Here is a 17,127-nt window from a genome sequence, read left to right on the forward strand (position 1 = left end):
TATCAATTTCATTTATATTGACCAGGTTTTTTTGTGATCAGTCTTCATGAAAAGTGCTTTTAATTAATTTTTATGTGCATGAGAATTGCCTGGAAATGCATATTTCTGACCTTCTCTGTTAGTAGTTCTTGGATGCAGCCCAGGAATTTGTATTTTTAACCATTTACCAAGGAATTCTGATGCCAGTGGTAACTGAATTACACTTTTGGAAGTATTACATAATGGTTGAGAACATAGGTCAAACACACCTGGGTTCAAGTCCTGACTGTGCCCCTTGTTATAAAACCCTGAATAATTAAATTATTTATTAGTACTTCAGTGTTCGTAGCTGTAGAATGGAGACAATATTTCCCACGGATAGTTGTGTTGAAAATTAAGATATAGTTTGTAAAGTAGTAAGTATAGTGCCTTAAACTAAGAAAGCATTAAAAAAATGTTAACAATATATTTCATTGTTTTCATAATTCAGCTATCATCCAAAATTATCAGTTTAGGTTGAGGGAGATGGAGATTCGATGACCTATTTACCTTTTTCTGCATGAATTGTAGTATTGTAAAGATTTAGAAGAACCTAAGGAATTCATCCTTGTTATGTACATTTAATGCACAAGTCTTGAGATTTATAAAAGTACAATTTCTTAGAGGTAATAACTTTCAGATAATAGCTTTTAGTAATAGAATTAATTAGGGGTGTATTTGTGGCCTCTGAGAATACTGTATTAAAAATACTAAGGCAGAAATATAAATATAAGAGTTTAGTTTTAATATGGAGGAAGTGGAGATTGGGTTAGGCTGTCATGTTGAGCAGAAATTAAGAAGATTCATTAAATTAAGTAAATGGAGAGTTAAGCAGCATTGGGTGCTCAGCAAAATCATACTTCTAATATTGACTGTCAATTCTACTGTGAGGCTTCCCCCCCCCCCCCCGCCATAGTACTCACAGCTTAGGCTAGGAGCAAAGAAAACAAATAGGGACATCCTGGGTTACCTGTGAGAAAGACATATGTGGTGGAAGGTTAGGGAACTGAATTAATTAACTTTGTCAGCAATATAACTGATGAATCATGGAGACTACATAAGACAATAGGAGAAGGAAGTTAAAAAAAAAAGAGAGAGAAAACTGCAGGATGGGCATACTTCACTTGACTCTAGGGATGGATGGTCACTGGACTAGGTCTTTTTTCTTCTGTTGATCCATCAAATAGTTACTGGGTACCTACCACACCTGCAGGCACCTTATTAGTTAACACAGGTTATAAAAGTAAATAAGGTAGATACCACCCTTGCCTTCATGGAACTTACAATCTGGTAAGCAAGATATATATCAAACAATTGGAAGTTACAAAAAAGGAGGGAAATCAAGATTTTTTTCAGGCCATTATCATGGCTTTTACAGGTTTTCACTCTTCTTCCAGTATATCCACAATGCCTACACAGTACAGTAAGTACCATGGCTTGCGTCCTAGGGAATCTATAAATCACTGGGTTCTTTTTTCATTTGCTCTACTCCTTTGCTTCTCATTCTTTCACATCTAGGATGGCACAGCACATAGCAGGAGCTGAGTTAATGCTTGCTAACACCTGCCTCAATAAATCTGAATTAGAAGCACCAATTTAATAACAGTTTCTCTTTGTTCTTTTAGTTCTCTCCTCAGAATACTTCTGAGGGACTTAATAGAGAAAAAGTAAATGATGAAACTAAATTTGAAGCTAAGAATGGAAAATAACTGAAAGAATTGAAACTGGCCAAGATAGGAAAAATCCTGAACTGGTACAGAATGATAGTTTTGAAAGTCAAGTTACCCCTGACTTGAGACTGAAGAAGTTAATATAGAAGGAAGGAAAAGCAGAATTAATGGATACATCCAGTGCTTCTCATGGATTTTATTTGGCTGTTGCACCTAATTTCAGTTGTTTTTCAGAATAAGGACTTTCTCTTTGAGGAACGTGAAAGAACTCTGAATTTCACAATGCAACTCTTCTAAGCAAATTGGAAAACTGCACTGAAAATCCTGAATTTTGACATGTAGCTCCCTCAAGAGAAAAACTACTAGATGCTTAAAAAAAAAAAAATGCTGCTTGGTTTTTAGTTATGAAAAAGAAGGTTAATTCAAGGAAGACCAAGATTTCAGATTTCTCAGGTTGTGCTACAATAGTCTTTGACCACAATGCAGATTTGATTAAATCTTGTAAGGATGCCATAAAACTGGCGACCGTCACTGGATATCTGGATGTAGTGGCCCATTGACATCTGGATGGCTCAAAGGATCATTATAAGATAAAGGATTTGGGCCAGGCGTGGCTCACGTCTGTAATCCCAGCACTTTGGGAGGACGAGGCGGGCAGATCACAAGGTCAGGAGATCAAGACCATCCTGGCTAACACGGTGAAACCTCGTCTCTACTAAAACTACAAAAAATTAGCTGGGTGTGGCAGCGTGCATCTGTAGTCCCAGCTACTCCAGAAGCTGAGGCAGGAGAATGACATGAACCCAGGAGGTGGAGCTTGCAGTGTGCCGAGATTGCGCCACTGCACTCCAGCCTGGGTAAGAGAGCAAGACTCCATCTCAAAAAAAAAAAAAAAAAAAAAAAAAATTTGGTCCAATTTAATCTAGTCAGAGGCAAATCTATTTGAGAAAAAAATAGTATTCTGTAAAATATGAATGGCACCAGTGATGATACTTTTACTCACCAACTTGAAAGAGCCACAATAACTTTGAAATTTTGTAATTTCATAATGAACTTGAGAAATATATTCTTCAGGCAGCTTGAAAAAAATGAAAGATTGTTAGTTTTCAGGAATACATAAATTAGTAAAGGAACATCAAGATGATGTTAAAAACTAAGGGACTGTACACAAACCATAATGCTATGTTAGGGCAACAAAGTGGAATTTGAACCATGCATTGAAAATACAGAAAAGGGCTCTCAATAGCAATGCAAATCTACTTTTCAGCACAAGTAGGATGTTTATGAGAATTCCATTTTGTCTAGGATGAAGAAAGTGGTAGAATTATTTCTCCCAAAATCTGCTCAGCAAATAGTTTATCTCCAAAGATTATGAAGGCTTCTTCAGTGACTCAGAAGATGTGGAAAATAATGCCTTGAAAAAAAAGGATTTTTCAGGATTTAACAGTTGTATAACACTTAAAAAAACCATTCATGGGGATTTGGTTGCTTTCAAAGTGGGAAAAAGAGGTGATTTCGTCTAGGGAGAAGAAAAAGGAGGAGGAGAGGAAAGGGAATCAGAATAATAATGAGAAGAGCAATGGCATGTCTACTAGTCTACTTGATCCTGCAATGGATACAAGTGTCCTTGAGAAAGCACCTTCAGCATATCAAAGATGTTTTGAAAACAACTTCCCCAGATAATTGATATTTAATCCATACAAATCTCCAAGATTGTTGAAACAGTTTGTTTTAGCTTAGCCCCTCAATTACTATCTTAATGTAGGAGAGCTGCTAGTAGGTCCTTTGGGGATGCTACATTATACAACTTTTGGGGGCACGATTTACATCTAACTCTATGTAAACAGAGCCACTCGGAGACATTCAAGATGGCAGCCCTGCCACAGCATTCCCACACAATTCCCTATAGGTGAACAGGGAGTACCATCAACTCTTTAAGATATAGAAGTCAGTTTAAAAAGGCTCTGCTATTCCAGTTCTCCCAGGAAAGGGATGCAAGTTACAAGGCAATAAGCCCCTCAGATTCCTTCTTATAGCAAAGTAACTTAATTTGCCTCTACTTTGTACTCCTGTGGTACTCAGTAGGCTTTGGCATCATATGTGAGAAGCTAGAGGATCCAGCCTGGGTGGGAGTCCCTTAAGTCCTTGTTTCTTCAGGTCTTTGGACCCAATTTGAAGGAAAAGGAATTCCTTTATGATACCATCTCTCAAACTGAGATTCTCCTGTTAAGCAGTCAGGGCCTCAGACAGATGACTTCTGATTGAAAATACATAATAAAGGAAAACTTTTAAAGAAAAGAATTCACCCAAAATTCCACTGTCCTCATAATTTTTAGCTTTTGAATAATGTTATCAACTCTTCATTTCTTGTTTGCATACTTAGATAACATTTTACTTAATTGAAACTTACTGTACATACACATTATATATCAAAATTTTAACATATTTGTCTTATTTTTAATAGCACAAAAATGTCAATGAATGACACTGATGTAATCTTGAAAAAGCATTTAAATAGAATTTCTGGTTTCTCTCATAAAATCTATATGGATTTATGCTGTTTGAAACAGTACTCACTAGCCATACATGGCTAATGAGCACTTGAAATATGGCTAGTATGAAATGAGGTGTGCTGTTAATATGTAAAGTATACCTGGATTTGAAAAAAGTATAAAATATCTCAATTTTATATTCATTATATGTTGAAATAATATTTGAATATATTGAGTTAAATATTTAAACATTATTAAAATTATTAAAGTTTACCTTTTTTATTCCTTTTAATGTGGCTACTAAAAATTTTAAGTTACATACATGGCTTACATTATTTTTCTATCAGACTGTGTTGATATGGATTATCACAAACAGCTATGGGGTCTTAAAATTTGAAAAGAAACTAAAATTTTAACAGTAAGGGAATAGTTAAATCACTTTTAGTATGTTTACTAAATAGAATATTGTGCAGCCTTTAATATGTGGCCCCCCCAAAATTAAGTAAAGAAAGCACAGCCAGACACCATGGCCCACACCTGTAATCACAGTGCTTTGGGAGGACAAGGTAAGAGGATCTATTGAATCCAGGAGGTTGAGGCTGCAGTGAGCCATGATCATACCACTGCACTTCAGCCTGGGCAACAGAGGTAAACCCCATTTCTTTATAAAAAGAAAAAAAAAAGCATGATAACAAAGTTACACAATTTTTTTTTTTAAACTAGGAGAATTTTTCCAAAAAGATAACTGGAGATAGGTTCAGAAGACTGAATTCCAAGTGATGTTTTCCTCTTTTCCTTTTCTTTATTTTCAAATTTAAAATAAAGTCACGAAACTTTTTTTATTTTAAAAAAAGTTACTAGGTGATACTGATTCATAGACTCAGTCAAGGTAAATGAAGGAATGGTGGTGTATTAGTGTTCTCATTGTGGCATTGTGGAGAAAGGAACAGCCAACTATGTCTTCCATTCCACTGCTCAGTGGGAATCGGAAATTAAACTCCAAAAGAGGGGACAGTTGATAATATATATATTGTGTTTATAAAGAATGAAAGAACCTAAGTCAAAGGTCCTTTAAAAAGAGTTAAAGCTTTGAAAATGACTTGCCATGTTTAAATGCTTCCCCTTGCTAAGTACTATCTTTTTCTTTATTACTAGATTGATGATGTTGCTATCTAAAGTTGAGAAATTGTCAGAAGAAATCATGGCGATAATGCAAAATTTAAGTAGTATACGGGTTTGTATTTTTTCATACTTCTACCCTGTTTGAAAAGGATAAAAGGAAGGAGTGTCCCAGATTGGAGAATCCAATCCAGGAAAGAGTTTGCACAGAGTATGTTTAATTTACTTTTCATGGGAATTTTTTAATAGGAGAACACTATTTAACCATAATATTTTAGTAATATCTGGCTTTTCATATTTAAATATAAATTTGTAGATTATGTTTCGTCTTTTTAGTTAATTATAAATTGTTTTTATTCAGGCATTTTAGGGCTTGAAATAGTTGGCCTGCCAGAAAAAGTTAAATATCCTAACACAGAGTTTAAGTTTTTCAAATGAAGGAAATAATATACTGTATTTTTCACTAGACATGTCAGTAATGTCATATGTATAGAGAACTTAACTCATTCAAGATGGCTTTCTTGTAGGCTTTGGAGGGCAGTAGAGAGCTTGAAAATCTCATTGGAATCTCCTGTGCATCACGTTTCTTAAAAAAAGAAATGCAGAAAACCAAAGAACTAAGTAAGAATTTATGAGTTTTCAATGACAATAATTTTAAAGATAAACCTATTAATTTGTTTCAAATTTAAATTTGATAGATTTCTTTATATATACCATTACTGGACATGTGATAAAAATACTATTACCTTTAAATAAGAAGCCACATGTCTTTTATCAGGATGTGTTATTTTGGGGATTCTTCTTGAATGTGAATGAAAAGAATGCACCTTGGAAACTGGTAGCAGGCATTTCAAATGTAATGCCCATTTTTATAATATATAATAAGGTATTATATTTTATACTTGGTACTTATAAATATGTATTATTTTGGATTTTTTTTTCTCATGAAGTTGTTTGTTACAAGTAATGAGAAATTCTCCATATTCTATGTTAATTCTTGACATGGGATTTTTACTTCTTTTAGTGACAAAAGTAATTAAACAAAAACTGTTTGAAAGGAGTTCAGGACTTCCTCACAAACGTAAGTAGTTGTGTTTTAGTTTATTACATAAAAAGATGCTTTCATCCCATTTTGCCAATTAAAACTAATCATCATGAGTCCTTTTTAGTGATTTTCTTTTTTCCTCAGAGATCCCTGTTCTGAAGTGTGTTCTTTTAAAAGATCATGAATCTCATTTGAAAAGCTTTATATTGCATTTAGCAGATGATACCTGATGAGATCAACTTCTCTGATTAAACTTTTTAAATGTCTTTTGAAATGCAATCTTCAACATAAGATTTAAATTTTGTCTTTTTATTAAAATTTATTTTTGAGAATACAGACGAATATGAGCAACAATGCATTAATATACTGCAGTTTTTAGTGTTGCACTAGAACCATTAAAAGTTACTTTCTAACCAGTATTCTGGAAACTTTCAGATCATTAATGTGCTTTGTTCTACTATGAACTCTTATGCCTCTGATCATTTCACAGTATGGAAAACTAAATAAACAGTGTTTAAGTTTCCATAGGAAGTACACATTCATACCTTCACACCTCAATAAGCAAAGTAATCATGAACTGTAAAATACTAAAACCTTTAGACTAATGTAAGAGTGATTAATAGTACCTACATGAATGCCATTTAGCAATTTCTGCAGGTGGAATTAGGCCTTAAAATGGGCGGCCGTGTTTTTAGGCTACCGCTTTTAAATACCGATGACTGCCATTTATTGAGTACCTATAATTACTATATTCTCAATACTAGGATCAGCAGATCTTTACAGCATTGTGGAAAGATAGCTACACTGTATTATCATTGTCATTATAGACAAGGAACAAAGATACAAAAAATATTAAGTAACTTGCCCAAGACTTCTACTTAGGTAACAAAGCAAGGATTCCAAGCAAAGACCAGTCTGGCCTCAAAAACTCTGGTCTTTTCATTATTCTTTGTTGTCCCTTCCTAAAACAAATGAAATCATCCAATCATCCCAGCTTTCAGACTCAAACATAGCACATAATTGAAACTGCTTCAGCCAATCTGGTATGTTAGCCTGGGTTTAGAACCTTTAATAAGCCAGTGATGGGTTGGCAATGGGAAGTGCTGGGATTGCCAGGCAGTCAGATCTAAAGGCCAGCTGGGTCATGGCAGGGCTGCAGCCATGGCAAGACTCCTCCAAAGTTCATGTGGGAAGGGAGCTGAATAGACTTCCTGAGCTTTTCAGTTGAACAACTAACATCTACTGTGATGCCAAGAATTTAAGAAGAACATGAAAGGTAACTCTTTCTTGGAAATGGCTTGGGATCTCTTCTTTAAAAAAAAAAAAAAAGAAAAAGAGAAAAGAAAAATTTAGAGACAAGATTGTACCCTGTCACCCAGGCTGAAGTGATGATTAGTGAAGTGGGATTACAGGCATGAGCCAACACACCTGGCCTCTTGTGTCTTACTTTAGTTGTGTAACTTGATTAGAATGTGTAACTGGGTTTCAGTGGTTTCAATCTCTCCTAACTTGACAAGTTTTAAAGGATCACAGTAGGAAAGCAAAATGTTTATTATTTCCCAATTGGAAGAAATCTTGCTTCTACATACTCTATACCAATAGTGTGATTTCTTTAAAAATCTGTAACTTCCTAGAACTAATTAGAATTAGGCTTAACATAGTTGACTTTTGCAAACAGCTTTGAGAAATAAGGAAGCGGAAAACTCTGGAATAAATAAGTGAACTGTCAATGCTAATAATGTAAAAAATTTGTTTAAATTTATATTTTATTAAAATATTTTTCCTTCCAGGGGATACTTTTTTCATTTCCTTATGGCCATCTAAAATACATGAATTCATTGTGTGTTTATGCATGATCAGCCTTAAAACTCTTTTCTATTATTTTAGGCATTAAGGCTGACTTGCCCGTTACCAGATTTTCCCAAAGGACTGAGTTCCTGCATAGAGGAGACTGTATGACTAAACCATGTTTGTAAATTTCTAATAATCATTGATTTAAATGAAAACTCAGTTTAAAAATATATAATACGGCCGGGCGCGGTGGCTCAAGCCTGTAATCCCAGCACTTTGGGAGGCCAAGACGGGCGGATCACGAGGTCAGGAGATCGAGACCATCCTGGGTAACACAGTGAAACCCCGTCTCTACTAAAAATACAAAAACTTAGCCGGGCGAGGTGGCAGGCGCCTGTAGTCCCAGCTACTCGGGAGGCTGAGGCAGGAGAATGGCGTGAACCCGGGAGGCGGAGCTTGCAGTGAGCTGAGATCTGGCCACTGCACTCCAGCCTGGGTGACAGAGCGAGACTCCATCTCAAAAAAAAAAAAAAAATATATATATATATATAAAAAAAATACATAGTATCTATATAAATATGTTATATATTAATACATATATTATGTATTCTATATAGTCATCGTCCAATTCTGTTTCTTGGCAGGAGCTACATTAGCTCTTTATATTTCCCAAGGTTTTAAAAACTTCATTAGGTTTTCAGCTAATTTTGGGAAATTCATATTGCCTAAAAAATAGATTAAAGCTTATTTTTGTTGTAATTTGAGTTTGAGCTATATCCTGAGTGCTTTTCCTACCTCTTTCTCTGGTTCCTAACATACATATTAGTTTTCAGGGTTTTTTGTTTGGTTTTTTATTTTTGGTTAATGATTATGTACATACACAAACGTTCACACACATGTAAATTTTTTTAGTAAGCTAACAGCTTTTACCCTTTTCTGCTCATACATTCATTTTAAGAGGATTTTGCTAATTCTTTTGACATCTCAAACTAGTTTGCTTTATATGTTCCTTATTCTGCCTTATTCTGGCCTTGAAATTTCCACTTTCTTTTATTTATTTATTTGTTTATTTATTTATTTTTACTATGCTATTACACAGAATTGTTTAAATTTTAAAATGTTTTGGGAGTTTCTCATAATATTAGAAAATAAGTAAAATAAAAATCATCCCTATAATATGTATAGGATTTATTAATTATGAAAATGAGAATAAGCCAATTACTTGTTTCATTATCAAAAGAATGTCCTTCAGATTCTTCTGCGTTTTTGGTGGGGTTTTTTTGTTTTTTGTTTGTTTGTTTGTTTTTTGGTCTTTCAGATTCTTACAAAATTTTCCTGGAATAGTTAAAGCAGACAATACCATGAGAATTTCAATATTTATGCTATCATTGCCTCTTCTAATTGGTCTTTTAGTTCTACTAATATTTAGTTTTTCATTTCAGTTAACTTCAGTTACAGTCTTTATTACAGGAAGAGTATAATTGTAAAAATAACACTCTAGTATTTTAAATAGACATCTGACACAGATTCTTAAGGCTTTATATAACTTATTCAAGAGAAATTTAAAACATACACAATAAAATTAAAAGACACACTGAGATTTGCATAGTGTCATAAGAACTGGACCTGGTAAATCAGGGGATGCCTTGATGAGAGCATATGAATAAAAGAGGATCTCCTCTGCTAAACACAGATTTCTTAAACAAAGGAAGGCTTCTTTCTTTCTTCAGTTACTTAGGAAATAAGCCTAATTTTGCTTTCTTCAATAACACTGGCTTTATGACTATTAGGAAAATAATGAAATGAAAGGTTCTTTTTGTGTTAGATTTGGATGTGAATTTTCATAATTATTTTAAATTTGTTATGCTGAAGATTTAAAACATATGACCATTCAGTGGGCTGATACAGATGGAATGTCACATTATCATCACATGGTGAGGCATGAAATTTATTTATTTTACATAATCAACCTCTCCTTAAAACAACTTGGTACAGATATTCCTTAGTCAATAGATGGCATTCTATAGTACTTAATCTTTTCAGTTTTTTCTGAAGATACTAAAAAATACCATCATTGTTGGTCTTTGCCTAGTACTTCCAATAAACAAAATGTTTTTGAAAAGAATGTAAGCAAATTGTAGAGCAGTTGCCAGGATATGAAATCTAGACACTTAGCTTCAGTCCAAAACATATTTTATCTGTTTTGAGAATAATTGTGTAGGTTGCAGTATGCATATTTTAAATGAAATGGAACCATCTGAACTTTACATTGTTCAATGTTTCAGCTGTTTGTAATAGAAAATATTTCAGAATTTCCAACTTTGGTCTGTTTTAAAAAGCATAATCTACAATGTTCCTGTTTTCTTTAGTTAATTTTCTGTATTCTTACATAGTAAAATTCATCTTGGTTATAGGATTTTAAGGTTATCAAATTCTTAGACAACAGGACAAATTTAAAAGTCTTTCTGTTGTAACACTATAAAATAGTTTGCCTCTTCATTCTAACCACCCACTGAAGTATTTTTTAAACATAAAAATATGTTGTTCTTTCCCCCACTCAGGCTTGAAAAAGTATTCATCATATCAGCTGAATAATTTCACTTCCAGAAGACTACTACCCTTTTAGTTTTCTATTTTATCTTAACATTAAACAATGTATTTTTTTCAAACAGATACTTCAGTTTTAAAAGCACTGAGGTTTGAAGTTTAGACATGACGACTTTTAGGAGAAACAACAGAAATTCCCCCTATGCTTTAACGTTCTGGATTTATCTGGAGATAAAAAATGGAGCCATTAATTTTGATAGCACAAATATGCATTAATGTACAACTATAGTCCTCAGCTCTTTATAATGATTCAGCTATCATGTATGCCATATGTGAGTCATAACCTTTCCTATTAATAATGTTAATGCTCTTGTTTTACACGATTTGTCTTTGTTTTGGGGTATGCATTTCACCTGCTAAAAATGCATACTTGAGATTTGTCTAGGATTTAAATAAAAATAAACAGGTTTATTACTTTTTATAGCCTTTTAAATAACTTCTTTCATGATTTAAATTTTTTATACTTTAACAGAAGTATGATAATTTTTCTTTCAAATAAAATCAGTAGAAAAAATTTTAAACTATAGATTTGGACTCACTTAATAGCAATTAGGTGTTTAAAAGGTGTAAATAACTTGCTATCAGACATTACAAATATCCAGGTGCTCTGTATGTGCTGATGACAACAAAATTGAAAAGAAAGACTATAATAATTCTGACTGGTTTTCTCTGCAGAAGATATTGATTATTTGTGTGTGGTGAGAGATTTGGAAAATTCAATTAAAGGAGTTGTGCAAAGGTTTCATAAATTTTCCTTCTACAGCGTGTACACAGACATTGTTGCGTATTAAATCAATGCAGCACTTCACAATATATTTTCTTTGAAACATAAAAATAAATAACATTTAAACAGTTCTGCTTACTACAGAAACAAATTTTATTTTCTGTGAAGCATTTAGTCATGTGCTATCACTGACTCATACACATTTGCCAGCTGTAACAAATTTTATAGACATTTTCCCCAGAGACATATCTCACATACTATGAATTTTTAAATGAGCAAATGGTGAAGAAGGGATGTCAGCAATATAAAAATTGATCAGTTAAAAGATAGAAGCATAAGTAAAGAGATTTGTATGGTAGTCTTAATAGGTTTTATTAAATAAAAATACTATAAAAAGACAGTAATGAATAGACTGAAGACTTTTCTTGAGGTGGAGAAAAATTATTCTGGCACATTTAGTAGAAATTGGTTTTGTGTCACCTGACAGGTGAACTTTTTTTTCCCATTTTCAACTCTCAGAGTAGTCCAAAACGCTCCACAAAAAAAGAGTTAGATAAATTATCTAAGTGGTTTACATATTTGAAACACAATAAAGCAAATGTTTATAGTATTACATAACTAGTTATATAGTTAAAAGCAGGACTTAGTAATTATCATATATTAGGTGATTTTTCCTCCAGCTCAGACCTCAGATGCAAGGAGCGTAGTTATTTTTATTCATACTATTCACAGCAAGTGCTTCAGCCCTCTGGAACCTCTCTTTCAGGACCCCAGAACACTTTGCTACCTTTCCCTCTACCTAGATTGCTTTTTTCTCTGTCTAGCAAACTCCTACTCGTCCTTTAAGGTCAGCCTCAAATGTCACAACCTCTGTGAAGCTCTCCCCAGCTCTCCTAGGTAAAGCTAAATTGCTTCATCTTCTAGGCTCCCACAACACTTGCCTGAATATTTTAAATGTATCATGTTGTAGTGCCTTGCAATTGTCTGGTTACAGGACTCTTTCTGGGCTCCTCTTTGGTAAACAAACAAAAAGTCTTATCTATGTACTGTAGTCCCAGAGCCTAGCACAGCGCCTGGATAGAGCCTGGATAGAAGTTCCACATGCAGTGCAGCCAATGTGTGATGAATGAAAAGAACTTTTTTAAAAGAATTATCTTAAGTATTTTCAAATACTTATAAATTGCTATTTTCTTATCTCATTAACGTTTATTGCATGCCTACCATGCTCCAGGCATTATTCTAGCATTGGGGACACACTGACAAACAAGGCAGACATAGTCCTGCCCTCAGGAGTATAGAATCTAGCACAAATAACAAGTCATTTTAGTAACCATAAAGAGTATACTAACAATGGTAATAAGCATGTATTGTAATAAATGTCCTGGAAGTTTTCATAATAAATTTGAAAAGGTATATTCTGAAATAGAATCAGGCTAACTGTCGGATGTTGCAGTGAGAATTTATAGCCTCAGAGCTGCTATTTTTAGTGTAAAACAAGACTTTAGGTTGTTTTAATTTCATTTTGCTTCAACATTTATTCTGCATCATATACTGTGGCAAGTTGCTGTGAATTGTTTTCTGAAAGAAAAAAAAGCTTTCTTCTTTCATTTAGAATCATGTCATCTTGACAGCTATGAATTCCTTAAAGCCATTTTAAACTGAGGTACTGTTTCACCTTTCTAATTTAGTTTAACCTTGTGAAATTTCACTGTGTTTTGTTCAGGTGGAAACATTTACATTATCAGATTTGGTATTGTCTTCCTATAAGAAAATAGGGATATGAGCATTGGAGCTTTAGTTGAAATTATATTAACCTAGTCTTATAAACAACAGGAGGGCAGTCTAACATCAGTTAGAGGCTGACTGGGAAAGAACTATTGAGCTGACAAGGCTAACTTTAAAAGTCAGAGAGGACACATTTTTAACGGAGTTAAGGGTCCTTAGTCATATTTCATATAAATAGCTAAATAGATGCTAATAAGTAGATTACAGTTTCTGTAGGACACATCTGACTGAACAAGATATAACTAGTCTGTTAAATTAGGAAATGTACTAAATTAAGTAAATAATTATATATTAATTAGTTACACCTTGCCTTCAGAGCAATTCCTATTGATGCAGCAATACAAGTAAAAATTATACATTTATAAATAGCTTATTGTAACAAATAAGCTAAAAGCAATATAAGTCATGATATATTAGTGTTTAGCGTACCTGTAACTGAAGGTTTATATTAAGAACTGACATGGGCTGGGCATGGTGGCTCACACCTGTAATCCCAGCACTTTGGGAGGCCGAGGCGGGTGAATTTCCCGAGGTCAGGAGTTCAAGACCAGCCTGGCCAACATGGTGAAACCCCCGTCTCTACTAAAAATACAAGAAATTAGCTGGGCGTGGTGACTTGTGCCTGAATCCCAGCTACTCGGGAGGCTGAGGCAGGAGAATCGCTTGAACCCAGGAGGCGGAGGTTGCAGTGAGCTGAGATCACGCCACTGCACTCCAGCCTGCGCAACTGAGTGAAACTCTGTCTCACGGAAAAAACAACAAAAACTGGCATTAGGGGCTAGGCATGGTGATTCATGCCTGTAATCCCAGCACTGTGAGAGGTCAAGGTGAGAGGATCGCTTAAGCCCAGGATAGAAAAATTAGCTGGGTATGGTGGCGCATGTCTGTAGTCCCAGCTACTCAGGAGGCTGAGTTGGGAAGATCACGTGAGCCCACGTGGTAGAGGCTGTAGTGAGCCATGATTGCTGCACTCCAGCCTGGGTGACAGAGCGAGACCCTGTCTCAAAAAAAAAAAAAGAATTGTTAGCTTACCAGATGTGTTGCCTGCTCTCTCTTAGGGAAAAAAATCAAAGCACAATTAAAGAATTATGTTCTATCTCCAAGATACTTTTCTTTGGAAATGGTATCTCAAGTGGTTAATATTAGCTTCCTGACAAGCTAGTCTTAATATTTGCAACGCATCTTATATAGAAAATAGTCAGTTTTTTATGAAAACGTTTATTCTATTGTATGCAGTAAACAATAGCTTATATTCTGTTTGCAGTGAGTAATAGCTTATAATAATAGCTAGTATTTATTGAGTACTTTCTGGTTTTTTTGTTTTTTTTTTTTTGAAATGGAGTCTTGCTCTGTCACTCAGGCTGGAGTGCAGTGGCACGATCTCGGCTCACTGCAACCTCCACCTCCTGGATTCAAGTGATTCTCCTGCCCCAGCCTTCCGAGTAGCTGGGATTACAGGTGAGCACCACCATGCCCAGCTAATTGTTTGTATTTTTATTAGAGATGGGGTTTCACCATGTTGGCCAGGCTGGTCTTGAACTCCTAACCCCAAGTGATCTGCCTGCCTCAGCCTCCCAAAGTGCTGCAATTACAGGTGTGAGCCACTGTGCCCAGCCTTATTGAGTACTTTCTATGTGCCAGCAGTGTTATAAACACTTTATACATATTCCATTTAATCGTCACAACAACTTATGAGGTAGATACAGTTACTACTTTTATTTTATAGGTGAGGCAATTGAGGCACAAACAAGGTTAAGTACCTTGTCCCAGAATCACCTAAAACAGGGCCAGGATACTAAACCGAGTAGTCTGGTGCCAGAGCCTATGCTCTTGCCACTACCCAGTAGTAATCTGTGAATGTCAGGTTTCACTACTGGCCAAGGATTTTATATCCTGTTAAGTAAGGATCATATATAAATATTATCCTTATTTGTCCTATATGTAATGGGATATATATGTATTTCATATATATCCATCCACATACACCTATATTCATTCATTATAAGGTTAACATTTTATAAAATTTCTGACCCATGAAATCCAACAGAGAACATATTAGATGGTGATCATAGATACATCTTCACAGTTACACATTTAGTAAATGAACGTGCAACATTTAGTGTTTGATAGTCTGTAATAAACTTATAGGGAATTCAGAGTACCGAGAATAGCTTTGTGTTAATGGATTTTAGTAAAGATAACCACATTTTGGGGTGTTCTTTTGAGTCTTTGAGTAATACTTTTAAGAAACTGGGAAGAATTAAGGTTGAGCTACCTGTCAACTTCCCTTTCATTGAGAAGCAAGAGAGAAATGACAGTGAAATTAAGTGACTTCACCTTTGAGGCATTTTCCTCAGTTCTGCCTTTCACCACGTTTTCTTCTCACTTTGAGCATTTCCTTCATTATCTCCTTCATTCCCTGAGTTTTCACCTTAGTGTATATGGTTTCCAAATTATTATAGTCTCCTAGGCTATAAACCTACAATCTCAGCTGCCATACAGTGTCCCCCAAGTATACTGATTTCATCATTTCTCCTTCAAAGTTGTTTTTTCTTCTACCTTTTTAGGGATTATATCATTCCATTGGTCAAATTCTCTCTCTCTGTTCCCACATCCAAATGCTGCCAGATTATATTACTTCTGAGAATGGTTAATTCTACTTTCCACACCCACTGGTGTGGAACTCTTCCAGATTATCATTGTCCCTATTGTAACCTACCTGTCTGCCCTTTGGTCCCTTTCCCCTACAGCCTATCCTGCTACTGAAAAAAATGTATGCTTTAGAAGATATCACTCCACCATATGTACGATAAAATCCAAATTTAAACTGACATTCAGGAGTCTCCCTGATCTGCCCACAGCTTACCTTTCCAGTTTCTTCATTGTGCCTTACTCATTCCAGATTACTTGCCATTTCCCAGACACCTTCCCCAGAAAGTGCCTTTCTCATGTCCTTACCTTTAGTCTTGTCTGCTCAGCCTAGCGTGCCTTTTCCCTCATTATTGTCAAAATTTTACCCGTCTTTCAAAACCTGCTTAGAATTCTTCTTCTGCGTAAGCTTCCCCAAATCCCTCTCCCCCATATTCTCCTCATTGCTCTTTTGTATATTTGTCATAGCTGCCTGACTGGTATGCATAAAGGAGAATGTGAATGAAACTCCTGATTTTGTCCTTATGCCCTAGAAACTTGACACCTAGTACTCCTGATATCACTGTGACCAACTTCCCTACCTGCACCACAGCTCCAGCTCCAGCCCTCTGTTACACTTCAGTGATTATTCCTCTTGACCTGTAATGGTTCAGTGAGGAGGACTGTCCCATACAAATTCACTCCCAGAGCCTTTAAGAAGTGAAACGATGCTAGAATAAGAGAGAAAGTAAGGGTGACAGCAACCCAGAGGCCACAGCCAGAGTGCTAAGACCATCAAAAGATGGGAAGAGAAAAACATTTTGGCTAATGTTAACAGGGGATATTGGGATACTTTAGTAACAATGTGTATGAATTACTTGGGTAACACAAAGATGAGGCTTAGTATGAACAAAGCGCTGTGTATTATGACAGTTTGAAACCTAATAAGGACACAAAAACAATATAAGGCAAGTTATGATAAATGATACAAGTTCAGACTCTTCTAAGTTCTGACCAATAACAAGTACAAACAAGGATGGTGCATCCAGTGAGGATCCAAGTATCAACTTGATAACCCTCGACATGGCAGGCTTTCTGGTAGAAGCTTGGGGTAACTAAGGTAGATTGCCTTAAAGCAGAAATGCAACCTCTTCCTTCTCACACTAAGTCTAAATCTTGAATTCTGTGCACTTTACTGAACCTAAAAGCTGGATCTTTTAAACAGACCCCCAAGTCCATGTGACTCTA

The 17,127-nt window shown here is 35.1% G+C and overlaps 1 protein-coding gene across 6 annotated transcripts in view; it reads left to right on the plus strand.

Annotated features, from left to right (window-relative positions):
- ITGB3B (integrin subunit beta 3 binding protein) overlaps positions 1-17,127 on the plus strand; it is a 78,042-nt gene that overhangs the window by 55,248 nt on the left and 5,667 nt on the right. For 3 of the 6 annotated variants that reach the window (XM_011764477.3, XM_024797047.2, XM_071092067.1), the window contains 3 exons: positions 5,336-5,414; positions 5,827-5,920; positions 6,324-6,380. In XM_011764477.3, the coding sequence (XP_011762779.3) occupies positions 5,336-5,414; positions 5,827-5,920; positions 6,324-6,380 (230 nt within the window). The other 3 variants (XM_011764478.3, XM_024797046.2, XM_071092058.1) reach the window with 2 other exon arrangements.

The sequence above is a fragment of the Macaca nemestrina genome, chromosome 1 (assembly GCF_043159975.1).
Source record: "Macaca nemestrina isolate mMacNem1 chromosome 1, mMacNem.hap1, whole genome shotgun sequence".
Lineage (NCBI taxonomy): Eukaryota > Metazoa > Chordata > Mammalia > Primates > Cercopithecidae > Macaca > Macaca nemestrina.